The 24,412-nt window shown below is 41.4% G+C and overlaps 1 protein-coding gene across 1 annotated transcript in view; it reads right to left on the bottom strand.

Annotated features, from left to right (window-relative positions):
* The window catches only part of LOC127213689 (cell surface hyaluronidase-like), a 73,734-nt gene that overhangs the window by 10,678 nt on the left and 38,644 nt on the right, over window positions 1-24,412 (bottom strand). Inside the window, 10 exon segments of the mRNA XM_051174149.1 lie at window positions 671-890; window positions 3,210-3,392; window positions 8,783-8,909; window positions 8,912-8,990; window positions 12,782-12,997; window positions 14,840-15,017; window positions 18,309-18,348; window positions 18,351-18,463; window positions 19,264-19,299; window positions 20,299-20,430. Of these exon segments, the coding sequence (XP_051030106.1) occupies window positions 671-890; window positions 3,210-3,392; window positions 8,783-8,909; window positions 8,912-8,990; window positions 12,782-12,997; window positions 14,840-15,017; window positions 18,309-18,348; window positions 18,351-18,463; window positions 19,264-19,299; window positions 20,299-20,430 (1,324 nt within the window).

The following is a 24,412-nucleotide window of genomic DNA, read 5'->3' as shown; positions in this document are numbered from 1 at the left end:
AGATGCCAGGCCCTCTCCAATGTCTGCAAAGTACTTCATAACAGAACCAGTCAGTACACACAGACCCCCATTTCCCTCTGTCCTATCACCCCAAGAGCCAGGGGCCTCCACTTTCCGTAAGCATTTCCCATTCTTTCCCACCTCTCTGGTTTTTCTGATGCTGTCCATTCCACCTTCACCTTTCCCTGCTCCAGTTTACTCTTGGTCCCTCAAGTCTACCTCCCCTGACCAATGTGTCTCATTCACCAATTCCCAGGCAGGTGAACAGCAAACAGTCCTGATAAATCACCATCAACAATTCCATGGAAGAATAATCATCATTACCACCAAACAACATTTGGAAGTTGAGTTGTTGTTGTTGTTTGTTTTTTTTTTTTTTAGCTTGGGGCAGAGCTGTGGGAATCTTTCTAATTATTTCTAATACGCATGTGTTCGGCTCTAAGATACAATACACACAACACACTCTTCTCCAATTTCCAAGTAAACATGATGCTCCCAAACACTTCCAATGCTTTGCAGCTGCTAAACATTCTATAGTAGACTAAAATTCAAGAGGTGTCCGCATGCATTTATAAAGTTGCACAATATACGTTTCAAAGCCAAGTGTTCCCACTGCCAAAGGAAGAAACTCTGACTTCCCTCCAAAGGCTCCCTCCTCTTCCCTGCTTACCTGGTGGGTGCCACAGCCTTGACAGAGTCCTGTGAGCATGGTAGGCATGCGCTTGACCGCCGAGGGCTTTTTGTAATACTGCGGATACGCCTTGGCCATGCAGTTACTGATGTCTTTGGAGTCTGTTGCTGCCTGAATCTTGACTCTTTCACATCCCTGAGATGAACAGTAACTGTGACCATCTCTGTGGCTATGGGCTCTGAGATACAGAAACAATAACCTGCAAAATAAAAACCAAGCCAATTGATAATTAGTTCCTCTCAGAAGCATAAAATTTCTCAACTTGATTCATGGCCAAGGGGATATTTCTCCAATAAAGAAACTCTTCCTTAAAAGAAAAATAAGCTGCAAAGCTAATAAAATGTTTCACTTTCCTCCTTATCCCTCTAGTGTCTCAGGTCACTGCCTTAGGGAGAACTGTGATACTTTGATTCAGTTATCATGAAAGACATCAAAGTTGATTTCTGGTTTACATTAGTTCAAGGGGTCATCTGAGAGGAAGGAATTTAGTTTGCCTCAAAAACTTGAAAACTATATTTATACCGACTTTAGAAATGGGACATTAAATATCAACTATTCCTTTTGTTGCTGCCCATAAATCACTATGGAATCAGGATAATAAAGTAACAACTATAGCCTGTTTAACTAAGGCCAAGACAATCAAAGCTTTGTGATGCTTCCCAAGAGCACATGGGTCTGGGGTCCATCCCTCTCCACTGGGCCAAAACCGACTTTCTGAGAAATGCTGAAACATTATATGAAAACCCAGTGTTCCCAAACCAAAGGAGTCAAGATTCAAAGGACTTGATAAAATGTGACTTAATCAAGAGTTCCCATTTTAAGATGAGATCAATGGGCAAGGCAAAGTTACAACTGAATCAAAATACACTGTACAAAATTCTCAAAGAATAGAAACATTATAACAAATTGTTTTTAAAAGGTAAGCATCAAGCATGGTGGTGCATGCCTTTTACTACAGCACTCAGAAGGCAGGACAGGTAGATGGATCTCTGTGAGTTCAAGGCCAGCCAGGTCTAGACAGAGAGTTCCAGGCCAGCCAGAGTTTATAATGAGGCCTTGTCTTTCTCCCCACAAAAGGTAAGAAAATTGGTGATTGTCCTAACGTCTAGTAATTTTTGCACAAATATTTAAAAAGTAACAGGAGCCTAAATGGACAAGAGCCTTTTAATATGTAATTTGAATTGTCAAAATGAATAGAATTAAAAAGAAATGAATCTTCAGAAGCTGGATCTTTTTAATAACCTAACTGGAAATAATGTCCCATCTTTGTATAAGTGTGATCACTAATATGTGGCCACTGGAATGTCCTTACAAATCTGGTCGTTCCTTTTACTTTTGTGAAAATTCAATTAAGAATGTGGAAATTCTGTCATCAACAAAATAAAGGTCCAGTTAGACTATTTATATTTAATTAGAGATTGAAATTTGGAGACGCTTACTTAAGCTTACTGCACTGGCTGCCAGGAGTACTAGAGGGCAAGTGAGTTGCTTCTTAAACAGAGGTTAATCGGGTGATTAACAAGTGAGCCCCAACTTTTATCCCCCAGGCAGCTCTGCTCCCACTTCTTCCCATTCTGAGCTTTGTGTTGTTCCCAAACATGCCATGCCAATGTTAGTCCATGCCTCCATGCATCTGTGTACCGCTTTCTTCTACCTGAGACTCCTCACCCAGCTGTTTGTATCCCCCCCCCAATTGCTCCGTAATTAGCTAGTGTGGCACCCTTTTCAGGGTGTCCCTGTACTGTCAGCTAACATGTGAGTTACCCTCGAAGGCACATTAACTACACCACAGTTGGACTCATAGCATTTAAGCTTTCTGCTCTCTAATAATTTGCTTCAGTGACAGAATTCACTGCAGAGATGAATCCTATCTGCACTGGTGTCTTTATACCTAGACAGTAGATGGTCAGCTTATGGATGGCATTTGGAAGGAGCATGCTACTTGCTGGAGAGAAGAGGAGATCAAGCCTACCATAACCCACAGGCTGAGAGACTGTAACTGGACAAAAGCAGACAAAGCCACCAGGACCCCAGGAGAGCAGGTAAGAATTAAAAAGTGGAAAGATGCAGCCTAGAGAAAGTTGGAAGCAAATATGCCATGGTTACACAGTGATGTTTAAAAACTCATGGTCAGCTTGAGAACTAACCTTCAGTTAGAAGGGGGAATGGGTTTTCAGTGACATATAAACAACTATTATAAATAACTTACATAAATAACTATCACAGAGTTGTTGCAGAAGAACAAATTAATTTTCAACTGTGCCTACTGATAGCTCTTGACAATGAAAATCTCTTCCCCTAAATTGCCTTAATAAGTAAATAGCAAATATCTTCACTTGAGTCCCCCTGCCAACTATAGTTATGAGTCATCTGAACTGTGCTCCTAGCCCCTAATAGTAATGTAGACAGCTGCCCACGCCAACGGCTCTGCTAAGGATCCGTCACATCCCGTCCGTTCTTAGCTATGCTAGAGAAGCAGCAATTTCATCCTTAAAGAAAAGCAGCACCCATGAATTACCCTGTGCCAGAGTCAAAATAGAATTTTCTTGAAGATGGATTCTTCTGTAGCTCTTCCATCGACTGTGCGGACTCATACTCTTCAATTCTGGATAAAGAACCACTCTGCCGTTGCAGGAAGCCGAAGGTAACCAGAAAGCTTGTGTTGGATGGGTAACAGAGACCAACTCGGATCCAGTCATCCCTTTGAGGAGAGACAGAAAAAAAAAAAAATCACACTTGAGTTAGAATCTGTGCATGTGTGTGTGTGTGTGTGTGTGTGTGTACATATACATACATACATGCATACATACATACATGAAATATGATCTACCAAAGAAATATAATAAACAAAACTTGGTTTCAGGAGAAACTGGAATGTATTTTTGAATTAAATTTAAATAACATATTCTTCAAGTTCCAGTTGGGTATGGGTACACTAACATGAAACCTTCAACATCCTGACATACTGAGGGAAATGAAGACACATGCCATTATCCATCCCACCAAACTACTATAATAGTCTTCCTGAGGACTCTTAGATACAAAATTGTTTCTTTTTTAAAAAATTAAAATATTTTCTTCCTTTTGACATTTTCTTTTGTGACAGTTTTATTGTGGTGAGATAAATACACCCTAAAATTTACCATTTTAAATATTTTCAATTGTACAGCTCAATGCACTAATTACATTCACGAGGTCCACCACCCCTGGCCTTGCCATAATCTTTCTCTGTCATTCTAAAGAGCCTTAACATACAGCAAGAAATTAACACTGTTCATACATTTTACCAAGTAATCTCACTAAGGAAAAATATGCATGTAGACAAAAGCTTTAAAGCTAAGGTTGTTCCATAGGATTCATTCATAACAGCAGAAGGGGTAGAAATCCTCAATGTTCATTACTACTTAAACAGCTATAATCTATCCACAGTTCAGAAAAACCTGAGGGTAAAGGGAAAGGGAACCATACTGTTTATCTGCCTTGCTTTAGTAAGGGTTAAGGATAACCTCAATTGTCTGTATTTTCCTTATGTTTAATAAGTACAGCATTTAAATTGTTCCTTTCAGAAGTAGTGTTATGACCTCTCTGCAATTACACTAAATTCAGAAAAATTATTCATCTCTTCCTCTATCCTCTGCCCATCACGTCATTTTTATGAACTTTTAGCTAATTAATTAGGCACGGGGAAAAAATGACTTCATTTCAAGCTCCTGTTGATTTTTGAAACTCCTAGGCTCACTCCATTTTTCCTTTAAAAGTCTTATTTGTCCAGAATTGAATGAAAAGATCACATTTGTACAGAACCTCTAAGTGTATATCTCACCCGCAAACCCATGATCCAACTCAATATAACTTTTCAGAACCCTGGTTCTCTTTGGCATCCCTCCCCATCCTCCCTACTGTCCTTTTCTCACTGGCTTCTTTGCAACTCACTGGCTGGGCCTGAAGAAATCTTACCAGGAACACAATATGAACTAGGGACTGAAGGTGGGGAGATTGAGCAAGGAGCTGCTGCAAGGATCTGGGCAAGGATGTTGGTGGGCTATATTCAGCCATAAACTATGAGGACTGGAATGGAAATACCTGAATGACATTAAGGAGCCAGAAATGAGAGGGAAGGATTGGTATAGGAAATGAGTTGGGCGTTAGGAGTTGACAGTATCAGAAGGACACAGGGAAGCAACAAAGTTAGAGAAGAAATTGATGGTTCATTTGTAGCACTCACTAATCTCACACCAAGGGCATCCACCACCATGAGCACCCAGCCTTGGAAGTGAGCTACCTAGACCCAAAGCCCCAGCCCTCTGTTTATCTCAACTGCCTGTTAAACAAAGACAACAACTCCAAGCTTCATGGCCAATAAGAGAAACAAGCTAATCAATTTTCAGACATAGCTTTGAGCAACTGCATGGAATCCCAAGAGGTTGGCCACAACATAATTCTACATTATTTTACCCCATGGCTTCCACATAACGAGATTCAACTGAAAATTGAAAATATGTAGAAAAATAAATCAAACCACCGTAATTGTTCTGAAAATATAAACTTTTCTCTTGTCATTGTTCTTTAAACAATACAGTGCTTTAACATTGAAAGCAATCTACCAATGATCAAATACAGAACGATGTATATATGTGGATTACATGCAAATACCATGTCATTTCACATAAGTATGTGAGCATCTCTGAAGTTTAATATTTGCAAGGTTTCCTAAAAACCAGCTTCCCAAAGACACAAGGCAATAACTATTGTTCTCCCTCTTTTCTAGTTTAAATTTCTAGCCTTCCTATATTCCTATACCTATATTCCTAGTCACAAAATCTACAATTCTAAGGTGAGGCCCTTTTATTGGGCTTTTGAACAAGATTAACAGTTGTTACAGAATATCACTACTTCAGAGCTCTTCTCCCCTGAGCAGAGTGCTGAATTAGTAACCCCATCCTTTGTCCACTAAAGAAGGCTTGGAAGATGAGGAGGAGGAGAAAGGGGAACAAGGGGAGGAGAAACAGACATTTATTTACTTGCTCTTCCCCCCCCCCAATGTGAGTTCATTCATTTTTATAGCAATTGACATGCAGTAAATTAATAAATTAGTGAGAAATACAACCTTGGATTAAATGTGACATTGTGAGGACAGACAACTGGTTAGTTGAGACAGTATCGTGAGATATTATTAGGAAAATCTCACATTCTAAGATTCTAAGAGACTGAATTTTTATTTATTTATTTAGCCGCTAAAAGTAACCTTTATTTAAAGAGAGAAAAATAAAACAAGATGTTCATCCCTTGGTTTCCTTCCCTCCCCAGTTGCAGCTGTTCTTTAGTCCTCTAGGATTGAACCCTGGCTAGGGCCATGACCAGGACAGCCCCTCAAATGAAGTCAACAACACTGGGGTGGGGGTGGGGGGAACATCTTTTCAGGGGAGAGTTATAGAAAGTCTCAGTGTCTTAAGAGTCTTCTTGTCTTCTGCTGTCACCTTGTTAAAAGCCATACCCTTAAGGTCAAACTCCCCACCATTACCAATTCTGTGGAAGTAGTTTGCCCTGAGGGTGGGACAGTCATAACTGATAGCTTTCAGCCAGCCATCAGTAATAATTAACACTTTCCTAGAACCAGGCTGGAAATCCCTCATGGACATGTCTCTGCTCCTTTTGGCCTATATCTCTATGCATGTCAGAAACAGTGAAATCCCAGGCATGTATCTTCTCAGTGAGCCAATCCACACCTTCCTGCTGGTACTGATGAAGATTACTGCCTGGGTGACAGTCAGTGTATCATACAATTCACAGTGTGCTGAACTTTACTCCTCTCATTCCACATTGATGTATACTGGCAGATACCTGCAGGGTCAATTCTTCCTTCTTGACAAGAATTTGAATGGGTCTCTCATTGAACTTCTTGGTCACCTCAAGGACACCAGAAGGCACTGCAGCTGACAACAAAACTACCTGGTGCTGTTGAGCTTTTAGAATATGTCCTAGATAGGGTCCTTGAACCCATGGCTTAACATTTCATCTGCCTTATACAGTGCAAACATCTTGATGTATTTGGGAGACAGGTTATCTCCGGTTAAGTACATCAAACACTTGACCAAGGGTACTCAATACTGGGGAGCTTCCATCTACAGCTACTGCCCCTAAGCATGTTCGTTAGTGCCCCCCAAACAGGCAAGACAAGAGGCACACATGCAGTCTCCTAGTGCCATAATTATATTTTGTATCTGCTGAGCTAATTCGTGAGTGGATGCCAAGACCAAAAAAAAAAAAAAAAAAAGTCATGATTGGCCTTTAGATGTGCCTTTAGAAGAATTGATATGCAAATGTGATTGTTTTCCCAGTCCCAGAGTGGGCATAAGCAATCACATGGTAACCCCCTTGACAGAAGGAAGAATGGCTTCCTGCTGGGTGGCAAAGGGTGTTTCAAACCATAGAGGAGGTCTTCTGAGAGATTCATGTCATCCAATATCATTCCAGTTACTCTTGATGATGTCTTCAGGCTCCATCCCATCAGGGCCATTGTCTCTGGACCAAGAATCCTGACTCACAGACATGATCCTTAGTGAGACTGGAACTTTTGCTGGACCTCACAGCCAAGGTAAGAATACTCCTTGAGGCCACTTAGGATTGAAGACTGCTACCCTACTGTGTCCTCAGCCTCAGCAATGTAGCAATCGACCTTACTTGCCCTGAATTTCCTATGTAATCAACTTTTACAAACTAGGATGTAATTTTGAGCTATGTACTCTTCCGCGTTCCTGCCCCAGAATATGTTATGGTAATAAATGCTGAAAACAGCAAGTAGGTTGAAAACAACCTTATCAAGCAAATATCTACCACAGACGTTGGAAGCCACATGGATACAGGCTGAGAGGATTGTTTGCAGTGATGCTTGCAGTACTATTTGTTATCTGGGACAGCTGGGTTCAGTGAGTCAATAAAGCTTCATTCCATGTGAAACTCTATTTAAGACTTCTCTAAACTGTCCTCATTCCTCCCCCAGGTGATGTTTTCTACGATGTGGAGCCTGTTGTTAAGGACACAGATGCAGACTCCGGGACAGCGACAGGGGCAGACAAACAGCACTCAGGCAGGCAGATTCAGACTCATACAATGGGCAGACCACAGAGAATAGGTATAAAGAGGGAAAAGTGGAGAATCCAAATCTGAGCTTGGTAAACATACGGGAAGGAAAAGTGTTTTGATTTCTTTCCCTTAGAGCAACATCAATGCATTTTGGGGACTTGGGGGTTATTATTGATGCACTTAAAGTAACACAAGACAGGACAAAAGGACACTTCAACGCAAGACTGGGAAATGCCTGGTATTCATGCCCCAACATGCCTTCCTCTTGTCCTAGAAGCCATTACCAACTAATCATGTCACTTTCTTCTGTCCTGTGTAAGCTTGAACTCAAAATTCTCTCAATATTGTCAGCTGTTGTGATTCACACCATAATCCTAGCGCTTGGAAAACTAAGGCAGGCGAACTGTCACAATTTCAAGGCCAGTATGGACTACATAGCAAGACTGTGTCAGTCCTCTTCCCCACTGGGAGAGGGAGGGTGAAAGAAAAGAGAAAAGAAAAGCAAGCCAGCCTTTTAGTTTAATTTTCCACAAGCTTACTCAGAAAACCACATAAAACTGGGGCCAGCTTTAAGAAACTGCAATACTCAGCATATGGTATTAAAACCTATCTTTTGAGTAGATGATATCACTTTGAGTAGAGCTCTTGCTAATGTGCTTGAGGTCCTGAATTCAATTCCAATTACCTCAGATAACAAAACAAAACAAAGCATACTAGCTACTAGCAAAAGCATGCTTATGACACAGTCTGCTTAAGCTAGACATGGATAAAAGCAGACCCTCACTGTGGACTAGGCTTTCTGTATACAACACTGGATAACAGAGAAAAAAGAAATGATCTTAAAAGCCAACCTGGTCTGTATAATCAACTTAGGCAATCACACTTCCATCCTCACAGCCTAGACTACGTCTCCACAAGAGTAAAGTGCGTGCAACAGCTTCATAGCATTCTTTTCTCTACTTTGACTACCTGCTCAACTGTTTGCAATGACAGAAATAGAAGCATTACTTGTTGAAGTTCACGAGGTACAAGAAAGTGATATGTGGCGCCGGACCATTCCAGTGGATAGTGTAGCCCTTCTCCAGCATGACAACGGGCTGGTACTGTGGGGAAATGGCCCTCTGGTTGATACCCCAAGCACCATTGGATGGGATGGGTATTCATCTCGTGTGATGATCATGCTAAGATTTGGAGTACTCCATGTCTGAACATATACCTTTAAAAAAAAAAAAAAAAAAAAAAAAATAAAGAATTGAAGGGAAGTAAATAAAAGATTACACAGCTCTAAGAACTTACCCAGCACATGTCAAGGGTCTATACTTTGAAAAGAGATTCTGTGATAAGTGGCAGACCAAACAAGCAGTGACCAAGTGGCCTAAGCCGTGCTTACAATGCAGACTGCTTAAGCTAGACATAGCTAAAACCAGACTCGCTCTGCCAGCCAAGATCATCATCAATTCCAGCACCACAGGCTAGCTTATTCATCAGGATGGAGAATGTCTGTGGTTTGCACAGCTTGTCACAGAAACCACTCCATCTGAAGAACACAAATCCAAAGCAAATCAGCAAACACAGAGAAACTGATATGCCTCCAGGCAAATCTAAGACTCCCTTCTGATCCATGCTGTGGTAAATTCATAGCTCTGGCTTTAGTCTTCCATGACCTCCACTTGCCCAAGAAGTTATTTTTCACCCATTCAAAACTAAAAGTTAAAAAGCTCTCTACAGCATCTGGAAAAACATGCTAAGCTCAGAAAAATTGGAAAGCTCTGATTTTTTTCCAGTAGCATTTGAGCCACGTTCCAGGCCAAATGAAAGCCTTCTGCCAAGGCATCCCCCACAGGACACGCCTCAGAACAATTTCCCAAAATAAATCAATATCCAGCAACACATTCTCCAGAATGCAGAATGCTGACATTTTACCCACAATTCACTGGACTCTGCTATAACTTTGTTCATACAGGTTCCTCCATTTATGTTCTTGGAGTCAGAATATCTTCTCAACACTCATCCCTCTGGAAAATATAACCCTGTTCCAACACCACTTACAAATTCAAAATAGAAGCAGGAAACATAAGACTAGCAATTGCAATTATGTTCCTTTAAACACATTTTTGGGACATGTTGTGTGCTCATATGTACATGCTTGTGTACTCTTATATGCATGCAAGTATGTGGGCACATATGTGCATGAGATGGTGGAGGCCAAAGGATGCCATCAGGTGTCATTGCTACTCAGACACTATCTACCTCGTTTCCTAAGATAGGATCTTATAGGCATGAGCCTCATCAGAGTTAGGCAATGCTGGTCAGCAAGCCCCTGGCACCCACCTGCCTCTGCCTTCTCAGCACTGGGATTACAACTGTGCACCACTTTACTATGTTATCCCCCAGCCTTTAAATATACAGTTAACTACAGACATGGCATGCATGATGGATTATCGTAAGTGTATTCATATTTAACACGTGACTATGAACTTGAGAGGGAAACAGGCAGACACAGGACAACCTGAGGTAGTATGCATAAATGTAGGCTCCCTGTGTTAACACTGCTCTTCCTGAGTGCCACATCCTTCAAGCCAGTCTGGAGCAGGTGGAAATTCACCTTAAAGGACTTACAAGCAACTGAAGAATAGCAATTCTGAAAAGCCATGCATGGGGGCACATATCCTTAATCCCACCACTCAGGAGGCAGAGGCAGGTGGACCTCTGTGTTTGAGGCCAGCCTTGTCTACAGAATGAGTTCCAGAACAGGCACGAATACCCAGTGAAACCCTGACTATAAAAATACAAAAAGAAAAAACAATCAAACAAAGATAAGATAAAAAAAAAAAAAAAAAAAAAAAAAAAGAATGGCAAGTCCATCTTGACATCTGTACCAAAAAATACATAATGATTACTTCTAAATGAACAAAACAGCTACAGATTTGGGCTTCTGCCCAAATTTCAATCTCCAGTAAAGAATTCCTGACCTGTGGTTCTCCCATTCTTAGAGTCTCCTGGGAAGCATAAATGACTCAGGCCTTCCTTCAGCTACAAAGAGAAATAAAATGACTACCCTGCTTCCCAAGGCGGAATGATTCTGTTCCTATCTGAAACAAATCCAAAGGGCCCAATGGCTGGCTGAGTAAATGAATGAAAATATATAATATTTAGTTAAAAACTGGAACTTATGAAAATTATGAGCTACATAACCATATACCACATACTTCAGACATATAACATCTTCATTATACGTTGAGTCTAAGTATTGATGGGGACATTTAATTGTAGATATGGGCAAATCTGAATAAGAACAAAATGAAAGACAGGGATCACATTTTAAACCACTTTTCTTTTTATTAACTCTCCATCCACTCCTCATCCTCCCTGAAGGACTGGGTGCTCTACTACTCCCCCCACCCCGACCCCACCTGTTCAAAAGAATGAGAGATTCCCACAACAAAGGAGCTAAAAAACCAAACGGGAAATGCTATCCAGTCTTCATCCCTCTTCAGCCTTTTGCTTATCCACAGAGAACAATCTAGACTTTTTTTTTTGTTTTTAATTTAAGAGTAGCAATCTTTTGCAGTCATTTCAAAGTTGGAAGAGTAATGAAGAATTCTACTCCAAGTCATTCTAAGCCAACTACAGAAGGCTGAGGGGATCAAAACCACATCAAACCTGGGCTCCTTGGGGAAGCACTGAGCAAGAACCCACAAATGCACTCACTTGTGCTTAGGGGGCTGCTAAGCCCAGGTCAGCGGCAGGGAAAAACCACATAACAAAGAGAGGCATCTGGTGTGGGCCTTCACAGTCCAGTGTGACCTACAGTGTCCCTTATCCCCTGTTCTTCCTTCTTTGTGCTCAAATCAGCCCCTTCTTTTATTCTTTTATCCCCTGATTTTTGGTTTTTTTTTTTTTTTTTTTTTTTTTTTTTGAGACACATATGTACTATGTAGCCCAAGCTAACCATGAGGTAGAGATCTATCTTCATTAGCCTTGTGGATGCTGGAATCACGGCCATACACCACCATGCCTAGCCTAGCAATCTTATTATTAAATTCCCCACTTTTACTACCCTAAATATGGGGCTAAGGATTCAGATCTCTCCCTCCGCATTTCTGGGAAATTGATGCCTCAGGTCTGTGAGATAATCCATCATCCCAAACCTCACTGTTAAAACCAGCTTTGTGACTTACAGCTCTGTTCTTCAAACGGCAGCTGGTACTTCCAACGAGGCCAGACCACATGTTAAATGTGTTCCATGAAAGCATCCTGTCCCATCACTCTCCTCCTTATCACAGTCATAGAATATCTTTTAATGTACCCATCTCTCATTTCAGCAAATAACAAAATCCAGGGTTCGAATCCAGTCAGCCTGACTCCAGAGTCTGTGCTCTTAACTATGCAAACTTTGCAATTAGGCCTCTCATCTGTTAAAATACAGACTAGCTTAATGATTTCAAAGAAGTATTTTCCCATTTATCTGTGCTATCCCTTTCATGTCTCCACAGACTATCCTATCATTAGGATTTCCCTGGCTTCCTTCTTGTCTATTTATTGCCAAACCTCATTTCTTTCCTTGGAACATTACACTTTCTCAGTAACTTCATTGATATTCTCTCAAAGTCATATTTCACAGAAAGAAGGACCCTGAAAGCCAAGGACATACTTGGAATATGGTAAGAAAAACCTGAGGGTCAAGAAACATCAGCCCACAGGAAGAACGGCAAGCCAGGAGGACTGTCACAAATCCCAAGCCAGCCACGGGGAGACCTTGCCCCAGTAAAAGGAACGTGGCTTCTCATGTCCAAGCTATCTCAACTATATCTAAGTGTATTCACCTCCCCTCCCCTACTGACTCGCTTCTCTGATTTAACTGGTTTGGAGGAGCTTTTGGTAAAATGTTCCTCCTTATCCATTGTCACTTGCTTTCCTCCCCCTCCCCCCATGGAAAACCCCCAGTCACCCTGAGGGCATTGCCATCCTTCCAGAGGGTAGCACTGCCAGGAGCTGTGGGCCTACCTGGGCATAGGTCCCACTGCAGACCACTGCATTCCACTTAGTGACGTTAACACAGTTTGGGTGGCGGATCAGGTAGTTGTCCATCCTTCCCACATAGGCATCCTTGTATCCTGTCACAGAGCCGTCGATGTCATGGAAAATGGAGTTCTTATCACCGTCCAGTTCACAATCCTCAAACCAGGGTCCAGGCTTCCCGAAGAAGACGTTCAAAGAGACCTGGCAGCAGAGAAAAACAAAAGCATCACAAAGGAGGTTCCTACTGCACTGCAGCAGGAGTCACAGGTCACTGGCATCATCAACCATGGTAGCTAGTTGGTTTGAGTTCTACAAAATGACATGCTTGAGTGAAAACATTTCTAAAGCCTCATGAAGCTTGACTGTGAGCATTAAACTGCTACTTCATTCTTATTCTTTTCCCCCATCTACTTCAATGATAAGGCTGGGGGGGAGAAAGGTATATTGACATGAAAACTATTATACACTCCACATGTAGCTAGACATTGGTGGTGCACACCTTTAATCCCAGCACTGGAGAGGCAAAGGCAGGAGAATCTCTGTGAGTTTGAGGCCAGCCTGATCTACAAATTGAGTACCAGGAAGGCCTATTACTCAGTGAAATCTTATCCCCAAAACCAAAAACAAATAAATAATCTCCACATATGAGATTTTGTGCATTCCCCCTGTAAACAAATTAAACCTGATTTAAATAAAAATATATTCCTACTATGCCAATAATCATTTTACTTCACTCCAAATGACTTAGTTACTTATCCAGCAAAAACTCAGAGGAGTCCAAAACCATCACACAGTGTGGGTGCTGGCTGAGGATGGCAAGGCGCTGCTGAGCACACTAGAATCTGCACCAGGACACAGCTGCTGCTGTATCTCCTCTGAGTGCAAAAGATGCCTGGCTCAGGAGTTACTTTACAGCCTTCCTAGGAGGCTAGAGATGTTGCTCAGTTTGTGGAACCCTCGCCAGGGTATAGAAGACCATGGTATGAATCCATAGCATAGCAGATGAAAAATAAGATGAAATAAACTCTTTATTAAATGCATATTGTTCAATTAGAAAGCAGGCTGTGGGTGACACCATTTAACTATTGCTCATTAGGCGCAAACATTTGTCAGGGCACACAAAAGCACTTCTAAACACTTCTGTGTACTCCTCAGCCAGGTATGCCTGTGTGTCAACAACAAATGTAAATGATGAGCACCTTGATAGAAAGCAGCATTGCTTGGAGTCGGCTGGCTCCGGGTTCTTGACTACTGTCTCCCTTTCTCTTGCATTCACAAACTATTCCCACAGCATCCCCACCATAGTGAGGATGCAATCACTATGGATTCTCTTATGCCATGGCTTTGGAAACCCTATCTCAAAACCCATTTTAAACCAGGCCACTCCAAATGTTATGTGGACATGATGAAAACAATTGTAAATTATGTTCTAGTTTTGGCTGACTGTGGGTCAAGCAGCTGGAGGCTTAGTCTTTCTCATACCACTACTTTCATGGAATCAGCAAGGTGGACCTGGCCTGAGGTTCCAAGAAATTTTTTCTGTATATTGTGGGTAACAGCAAAACTGCTAAGAAAAATATTCTGGGGGCAACTACAACAAATACAAATCCTAAGTCTTCTTTATCATCTTCTGTCCAAACCCAGTTTCTATCACACTGCCCCAATATGCCTCTTTATCCTAACTCTGTATCGCCCAGTTTGCTACAAGCCACAGAAAAGTATCTCATTGGAGATAGGTCTATTTCCCAGAGTACTACTCAATGTCCCAAAATCATGTGCCATCTTATTCGCCTCACATCATCACTCTAAGTCATTATCATTTTGAAGGCATCATCTCTTGTCAAAAACAGCCCAAGTCACATCAGACTTGTGTTCGCACCCTGAACTCAATGGTATCTCGTGTATTAGGAGTTGCAACTATAAACACATTTCTTCCTGTCATTCAGACTCAGCAGAAGTCCTTTGCTTGGACCTTGTCTTTGGGTGTATGTTCTTCCCCTCCCCCACCACATCCCTGTGAAGGAGCCACGAGAGCATACTTACCTGTGGACCAAACTTCACAAGTGACACGTTATTCCTGGGTGTGGTCTGCCAAGAATTCTTCATGAGGAAGCCAATGGCACTGCTGTACCTATCTGGAGTTGGCACGTACTTTTTGAAAGTGCTCCTTGTGAGATGAATAGGCCCATCATAAATCTGAAAGCCTCGAATTGGGAATGTCCTATTAAAATACATGATGCGTTTAATAATCCCTTTCATAGCACTTGTGTCTTATGAATACTGCAAAGTATCCTGTAAGCAGCAAATACAATTCCAAGACACAGTGGAAAGCAAGACACAAGTAGTAATAGAATGAGAACTACAATATCCTAGAAGAAACTAAAATAAATAAATAAATAAAAATAAAGATAAATGCAGATAATTGGTGTTGTGGAGACAATTAAGATACTGTAGTGCAATAGACTGGGTGGGGAGAGACAGGCTGCTCTGAATACAACAGAGATCTCTCTAAAGAACTTCCCTGAACCAACTTTGTTTAGGGCTTTGTTTAGGGCTGGGGATGTAGCTTAGAGTGATACAGTTGTAGAGTGATTGCCTTACATGGTCCTGGGTACCAAGCCAAAAAAAAAAGGGAAAAAAAAAAAGAAGGAGGAAGAAGAGAAGAAGGAGAGAGGAAGAAAATGGAAGGAGAAGGATGTTTCATTTGGTAACTCTATATTTTTGTTTTAAAAGAGAAATCTGTGTGAGCACAGAAAGCCTCCTGTGAAGCCACAGAACAATGACAAAAAGGCAAAACACTGGGGAGTGAGTGGGGAATGGGATGGGAGGGGGCATGGGAGGATGGGAGGGAAAGGGAACTGGGATGTAAAATAAGAAAAAAATCATTTTAAAAAGGCAAAACACAGAAGCAGGTGATGATGTGCAATCTAAGTCCTCAGGCCTGAGCTACCACAGGGACCAGAATAATGTTTTCCATGCATCCTTCTTCCTCCTTCCTTATGCTTGTGATTACTAACCAGACTTCATGCATGAAGCTAATGCTCTATTTGGTGACTTTATGATAATAAAGTGGTCTTTTCTAAGGCATAATATTCTGAATTCTCTGGGTTTCTTCGCCTATTAAAGTTGTTACTAACAGTATTGCAGGGGATTTCTACAGCAGCTGGACTGTACCTTGGCAGGGTTTAACAACAACAATGTTTAGACTAGCCAGGAAACCCAACTGTCTGATTAAAACTATCCTTCATGCATTGACTCTGGGCACATAAATCAACATGATGTAACCCTCACAGACAAGACTATAAACACAGTCAAATAAAACCTGAATTCATTCATCCAGGAGCTAGTTTCTGAGCAAGATTTTGTTGTTTCTTTACTCTTCCTAAGCAAAGATACAAAAAGCATTTTGAAATGAAACTAGATGTCTGTGTAAAAATAAAAAAATAAGCTGGTCGCCATCACACTACAGCCCATACCGCCAACAACCTGTGTTTCTATAAAACACACAGTTAGAAGGAAGCACAGCACAACCATGAAGCACACAAAGCTGAAGCCAAGCTCAATGGGTTCAAATCCCACCTCCACTACTTAACAATCTGTCGTTTATAAAGCAAGAAGATGCAGTATATACCTGCTTGTGTTTTGTGGGGGTTAATGAAGGTGAGCTATTTAAAAGAGGCCTTAGAAGTCATTTGATAAATAGCTACTGAAGATTCTTGAAGTAAAGCTAGTGATACATTTGGGTGTAGAGCATACATTCCCCAAATGTATGCATCCTTGGGTTCAGCCTTCATCACCACAACATACAAAACAAAGAGTTCTTTTTCTACTAGTATTTATGATCCAACAGGATTGCTACAGAATGTACATTCATAAGGACAAGAGCCTAGACAGGATCCAGCAGAGGATACCAGGAAAACTGAACATCTGTCTGTGCCTCCTGCCTCACCCTAAGCTACACTCAGAGAGCATTACCACAAGGGCCTGATTCTCGGCATCAGCTTGGAACTGAGGTCTTGAGAACATCACCGAGTCTTTCCTCTACCTCAATTTCCCACATACATAATAAACACCACTCCAAAGTGAGTTTCAGACCTGGGTGCTGGGTTAGTGAGCTTGGAAGGATGTTCTAGTATTACCTGCTGCCTTAAGTACTCTGATTGTCAATATGGCAATTCCTCAGAAAATTGGGACTGGATCTACCTCAAGACCAAGCTATACCACTCTTGGCCATACACCCAAGGGACACCCCATTCTTCTGCAAGGATAGTGGCTTAACTATGATCACTGTGACTTTATTCATAATAGACAGAAAGTAGAAACAACCTAGATGACCCTCAACCAAAGAATGGATAAAGAAAATGCAGGACATTTACACAACGGAGTTTGTGTAACTCAGAGTTTGGGGGGGGGGTAATTTTGTTTGTTTGTTTGTTTTGTTTTTCAAATGGCATCATGAAATTTTCAGGCAAATGGATGCAACTAGAAAAAAAAATCATTCTGAGTGAGGTAACCCAAACTCGGAAAGACAAACATGATACATTATTATTTGTAAGTGAATAATCAAGCTACAACCCACAGACCCAGAGAAGTTAGAGTGGAGGGCTATAGGGGGTAGGGAAAACAGAATAGATTCTGAGGGTAACTGGAGGCAGATAAAGGGGGATGGAGGGAAAGCGTGTGGGGAGAGAGAGAGCTGGAATTGTGGGGCTCTTTGGAGGTGATGTGGAAACCTAGAACAGTGGAAACTTCCTGGAAATCTATCAGGGTGACCCCCAGTTAGGATTCCTAGCAATGGAGAATATGGAGTCTGAACTCGCCATCTTTTATAGGTAGGCAAGTCTTCCTTCCAATGGGGGAAGTGGTTCTGGGGAACACAGGAGGTGTGGGGGAGCTAGGAGGGGAAACTATGGTTGGAGTCTGTTGTATGAGAGAAGATTGTATTTTCAATTTTAAAAAGTTCACCAAAAGAAAAAAGAGAGAAAGGACTCTGATTGTGATGACAGAAAGCCCGCCCCATTCTGCCCCCCCCTCCACCTACCCACCATCTCAAACACACTTAATTACATGGCCTCAGTTGGTTCTGAGTCGGCTTGGCATCTACCAACTTTCATTTTCTAGGACTCTTTTCAGAGGTAATTTCCCTTTCTAGTGGCTATTTCTGAAAACCAGCATCAAGAATTGCAGGGAAACTGACCCAATGTCATAGTTTATGGTTTGGCAACTTCTATTTCTCAAGAAAGAAAAAACATCAAGGAAAAAAAAATCCACTTATATAAGGTCTTACATAAGGGATAAGAAACAAGGACAACTCCTACATAAAACTGACAATAAAACCTATGACACAGATAATTATTAATGCTCTAAAATCTCATGAGGTTAACAGACAATAATAATAATGGTAATAGCAAATACTGTTAATAAGACAGGAAAAGAGCCAAAGTAAGGCAATTTATTTCAGAAAAAGGCTATGTCTTCACTGTTTAATTCTCCATGCCAAAGTCCAACTCACCTGTTTCTGGGTAGTGTCCGAGGCTTCTGGTCTATTCCCCTGTACCCATGTACTTGTTCTGGCCACCTTGAAATCCATAATTCCTACTCTCCCCAACAAAGAGGGATTCTGACACCTCCTGGCTGGAACCTTCATCACTTGGGAAGCTCCCATCACTGTAGAAATCAGGACAGTGCTTAGAGACATTCTTGGGGAAGTTTAAGCTGCCCCCCAAAAGAAATCAAGCTACCATTTAAAAAGCTAAAAAATAAAAATTTAACCCAATACCTTTTCCTAATGTACATTAAAAACCCTCAGAAATTATCTTTATACTATAAAAATTCCTTTTATCAATTAATGAGTTATTTGAAAATTACATATAAACACATGAAGTTTTAGGCTAGAGGTATAGGGCAGCTGCAAAGTGCATCACCAGAGTGGACCAACGTGATCCCCAGCACTGTGGGAAAACATACAAAAGACTACACAAGAGACCCATGTAAGTACATACACACACACACACACACACACACACACACACACACACACACAAGCTTCGCTCTCAAAAGCTTATTTCTAAGTTAAAGCAGGTTTTAAGAGGAAAATTACAATTTCTCATCTTCACCCTGTCTTCCTCTTTCATCCTCTATTTTTAAGGACTTTTAGCCTAAATTTCAAACATTTTCTTATAAGCACAATTAACAACTACTCTACCCTTTTGAGGAATTTCATTGAAATTAACCTAAAACTTTGGCATAAATGCAATTAGTCTACTTAAAAAGAAAAAAAAAAAAAAAAAAATGTGGGTGTTTTGGCCCTCTAGTGGTACCAGGAAGAGAGAGATCATTTTATTTTCTTTTTTATTCTAAGAAATTATAAAACATACCCACACCCCCATTCCAAAACATACAAAAACACTAAGGGTGATTTTACCTTACAGCTTTGAAATAATCCAATGTTTTAAAGCATTACAAACCTGGCAAAAGTCAATCCCTTCCCATTATCTGCAAATCTGTAAGAGGAAAAAGATGGCAGTACATCTAAGTCATCAGGAAACGTGGAAGCGGAAACTCCCTCAGTGGCTGACCATGAAAAGCCACAATCCCAATGCTCACTCCCCACCCATACCGAGTTCAACCTCCCAGTCACCACAGGGTCCATTCCAAGGCAAGGGTGTCGGGTTCAAATCCTCACTCTGCCAACAGTGACCTGTTTATCAACCCCTTCCCCTCAGTTTTTCCATCTATAGTTTAAAGTAATAATATGATCTTTCTCATAGGATTCTTGGTCTCTCTTAAAATCATGCAAGGGAAAAATAACAAAAAAACAAAAAACGAAAAACAAGTGAGCACTTCCTGCCACCAGTAAGACACAAGTCAACAGGTGTATTAAAATGGACTTAGGAAACTTTCGTTGTGAGCGGCATGGCAAGATCCAACGAACTTTAAAAAGTTTCCAAGAACAACAACAATAAAAATTAAATGAAATAAAAAACCTCAGGTAGTTTCAAATGTTTTATTTAGCTCTTCACCATAAATTGCATTTGCTACATAAAGCTAAATTCGAGTTTCTGGTCAACCCACTGAAGACTTCTCATGTCACCAGACAAGTTCGGTTCCCATAAAAAGCTCCAGAATGAGAGGATTCAGAACATCTGCAGTCTGTGAACTGTAGTATTCATCCTCAGACCACATCCTGTACATTAATGGTACTAATAATAATATTAGTAATTGATTAATAATATAATGATCTCAGAAACTACAGCTGTGCCTTCATTCTGCTCAGTTTACAAACACAAAAAATAAAAACCAACTGGCGTGTGGCACTCACTTGTAACAGTACTTGGAAGGAAAGTGGAGACAGAAAGATCAGGCCTTCAAGGTCATTGTTACACCGTGAGCTCAAGGCCAGTCTGGACTACCTGGGGCCCCGTCTTCAAAAATTAAAAATAAAAAAAAACTTAACATAACCAGCAGCATCAGCAGATGTTATCTTTGTAGACAATACTCACGCTGAGTTCTGGACAATAATGTCTCCTCCTCTGACCCAGGCACCGTTATCATTGTTTTTAAAAGCAATTAGCCTGTCGATGACAGCAGCAACACGTGGCTTGTCAGGGTCTGCATCCTGATGAGGCCGGAACCTGTGAGGTGAAAAAGTGAGCAAAGGAAATAGAAACTGTCTATGTATGCACACGCTACGGGTCAAGAGGACTTAATTCTTTATAGTTCAAATACTCAAAACAATTACATTTATTTACATGTAAGTTTCCAGGGGGAAAAAAATGCTTTCATGTATTCTTTTTTTATTTCTTCTTCTTTTGGTTTTTCAAGACAGGGTTGCTCCTTGTAACAGCCCTGGCTTTCCTGGAACTCACTCAGACCTGCCTGCCTCTGCTACCCAAGTGCTAGGATTAAAGGTGTGCGCCACCACTGCCTGGAGCTTTCAGTATTCTTAAAAGATTAATGTATAGGAAGGCTTCTGAAAAAACACATGCACACAGAAAGACAGCCATATGCAGACCAGGCACTCCAGTACATCATCAACAAAATTTTACATTACTAACATGTGCTCACTGAAATAAATTAATCATATATTTCAACATGATTATGTTCTTAAATTGTATGCTGTTTAAATGTCTTTAGCTAGAGAGACAAATATAAACTCAGTAGATGACTTAGAAATGCCTAAACCTAAAAACCAAACTGAACTTTTTTTTTTATTACAAAGACTTCATTTATTTCCTTCACTCAACAATATTTACAGAGACCTTAATGAAAAAGTCAAAAACTGGTCATACAATAACTCAGTTCCATAATGTCTACCACTTTATTTAAAACACTGTGTTTCAAAAATCAATTCACTGCTTTGAAGGAGCCTTTTGCATGTTGTTGCTGCTGTATCTATGGGCCCTTGGAAGATGCTCGAAAATGGCAATAAGGGAAGCATCTTTGTGAAAAAAACCCAGCACAGGTCTCAGGGCGTGAGTCCCACATACGACACCAACCACTACTCTATACCAAGCCAGTCACATCGAAGAAGAAATGAGGTGGAAAGGGGGACTAGAAAGTCAGATCCCCTGGAGCTGGAGAAACGGGTCCTCTGTAAGAGCAGCACACACTCTGAACCACTAACGTCTCCCAGTTCCTTGATTGGTAATATTGATGACAACTTGAGAATTACAATCATTATGGAAATACATCGCTGGCCATGTCTGTGATGAATTTGCTAGACTGGGCTAACTGAAATGGGAAGACCCAGCCTAAATGCCAATGGTACCATTCCATGGGCTGGGGTCCTGGATGGAACCAAAAAGAAACAGCAAGCTGACACCAGCCTCTCTCTCTGCTCAGTGACTGTGGAGGTGGTGTGACCAGCTGCCTCACACTGTTGACACTACGCCCCTCCTTCCCTGCCATGATGTCCTTCCTTAAACCGTGAACAAACATAAACCCTTCCCCCGCTTGAGTTGCTTCTTGTAAAATATTTGGTCACAACAATAACAAAAGTAACTAATACAATCACCTCCCCTGATTTAAATGTATTAATTAGTTCTAATGCACTAATTGGTTACAATGCCTCACTCCACCCCTATGAAAGAGTTTTGTGACATTCCCCACCTCAAACCAAGTGTTCTTAAGAGTCCCCATATTTGCATTCCCACCATTTCACATCTTGAAGTCATGGAGAAAGACTCATCTGACAACCAGTAAGATAACTTCCTCCCTCAGGACAGACTGAATATATCTGCTGGGTCCTACAATCATGGTGTTTAATCCGCAGCCTGACTTATTGCTTATTTGTGCTGTCATTTTTACTAATGTCTGGATTGCATAAACACATGTGGGCACAGTCTACACATCAGTTCACATAAAATTAAACATATACCAGCTGCCAAGGATCTTGTTGTTCTTCTACAATTAGTTCTTTCCAGTTACAACTTCCTAATGGAGTCAGTCTAATTCCTTACCGATATGGATGTAAGAGAACTCATGGAGTGCAGAAGAACCATTACCATTTTCCTAGTATGCACATGTCCATCTCACAAAGACCTTCTGAAACCATAGTGGGTAGTCCAGCTGTAATGTCAACAGCTTCTTAAATACATTGACTCTTCCATTCATGCACATATATATAAATATGAACAAACATGTACTAAATATATTATGTGCCTCTGCACACATGCACACATGTGTGAGGGAAAAATACATGTGGAAGCCAAATGTTCCTGTCTGCTGGCCTCCTCATTCACTCCGCACATTATTTTTTGAGACAGGGTCTCTCATTGGACCTGGGTTTTTTGTTTTGGTTTGCTTTGCTTTGCTTTGGTTTTTCGAGACAGGGTTTCTCTGTTTGGGGGCCTATCCTGGCACTAACTCTGTAGACCAGACTGGCCTCGAACTCAGAGAGATCCGCCTGCCTCTGCCTCTGGAGTGCTGGGATTAAAGGTGTGCGCCACCAACGCCGGGCTTAATGACTCAACTAGACTGCCTGTTCAGCAGTTCTCCAGGGTTCCTCTTATGTCTGGCTTTTATGTGGATGCCAGAGGCTGAACTGGCATCTCATATTTGGGAAGCAAGCACTGAGTCAGCTGAGCCTTCTCCCTGCAACCAGGTATATATTCTTTCAAAGCAGGAAAAGGAGCCAATTGTTTAATCACTTTTGTGACAACACCAAATTAACAAAGCACACCTCACTAAAACTACCAATTCTATAAGATTTTTAAAAAGCATGTATGGCCAGGTTGGTGGCTCCTGCCTATCATGCCAACATTTGGGTCACAAAGGCAGGCAGGTCCCTGTGAGTTCTAGACCAGACAGAATTCCACAATGAAACTGTCTCATACACACACAGGAAAAACAAACAAACAAACAAACAAACAAACAAAAGGGCAACTTTCCATAGCAACTTCGTTATTCTTTTGGCTTTGCCAATATGCTGATTAGTTTTTATTGTCAGCTTGATATAAAATAGAGTCACCTGGGAAGAAGTTACCTCAGTTGAGGAATTTCCTCAATCAGACTGGCCTGTTGGGCTGTCTACGGGCATTTTTCCTGACTGTTAAGTGATGTGGGAGGACCCAGCCCACTGTGGGTGGCACTATCCCCAGGCAGGTGGGCCTGGGCCTGTAAGAGGCTGTATAAAAAGCAAGCTGAGAGAGCTGGTAAGTAACAGCATTCCTCCAGGGTCAAGCTTCAAGCTCCTGCCCTGAGCCCCTACCACTGTTGCTCTCAATGTGGACTGCAAACCCGTAAGTGGAACTAAACCCTCTCTTTCCCACGTCGCTTTTGGTCATGGTGGTTTTTTGTTTTGATTTTTCAAAACAGGGTTTTTCCATGTTGCCTTGGCCATCCTGGAACTCACTCTGTAGACCAGGCTGGCCTCCAACTCACAAGAGATCCACCTGCCTCTACCTCCCAAGTGCTGGGATTAAAGGTGTGGGCTACCATCGCACAGCTTGTTTTTTATCACAGCAATAGAAAGCAAACTGGGCCAGCCAATACTTCCTAGTTCATCACTTTACTGTCATCTGCTTGCTCCTTTTTCTTAAGTTCTTCTCCATTCTTCCTGTGTCAGGTTGCTCATCCAACAGGGTGCATCGTACCTTGGTGCCTTGTGTTTTATTTACTTAGTGTTCTTCTTGGGGCCTTCTTAATGTTCCCTGATCACTGCTCTCGAAGGTTTGGTACTTAACTTGACCTTGAGGAATCCTGATAGGTGATTCACCAAGTGCACTTTCCCCTGGTTTTCTCCTGACCTCACATCTTAGCAATGTACGGCAAGCAGCCCTGCCTTGCACACTAAGTCACATTCACCAACCTCTGGTGTGGCTCCTGGTTTATTCTCTTAACTAAGCCAGTCATTATTCTTTCCAATGTCTAGCAAAAGCCTCTGCAATCTATCACCCATTCAACCTCATAATCTGCTCAATAAACTTGAGGTATTAAAAAAAAAAGTATGTTCATGGTTTCTACTGAATATGACTTCAGGTTGCCACATTATCCAGAACATTTTATTTCCACCCGAGATGTTCTGTTTGCTTTGGCTGGCCCACAGCACATGAGAGCCTGCTGCAACACTGACCCACATCCCAAACACATTATGTGGTTACATGGGACAGTAAC

Source organism: Phodopus roborovskii, unplaced genomic scaffold (assembly GCF_943737965.1).
Source record: "Phodopus roborovskii unplaced genomic scaffold, PHOROB, whole genome shotgun sequence".
Taxonomy (NCBI): Eukaryota; Metazoa; Chordata; class Mammalia; order Rodentia; family Cricetidae; genus Phodopus; species Phodopus roborovskii.
The sequence above is the reverse complement of the archived record's forward strand: the minus strand, read 5'-3'. Positions and strand labels throughout refer to the sequence as shown.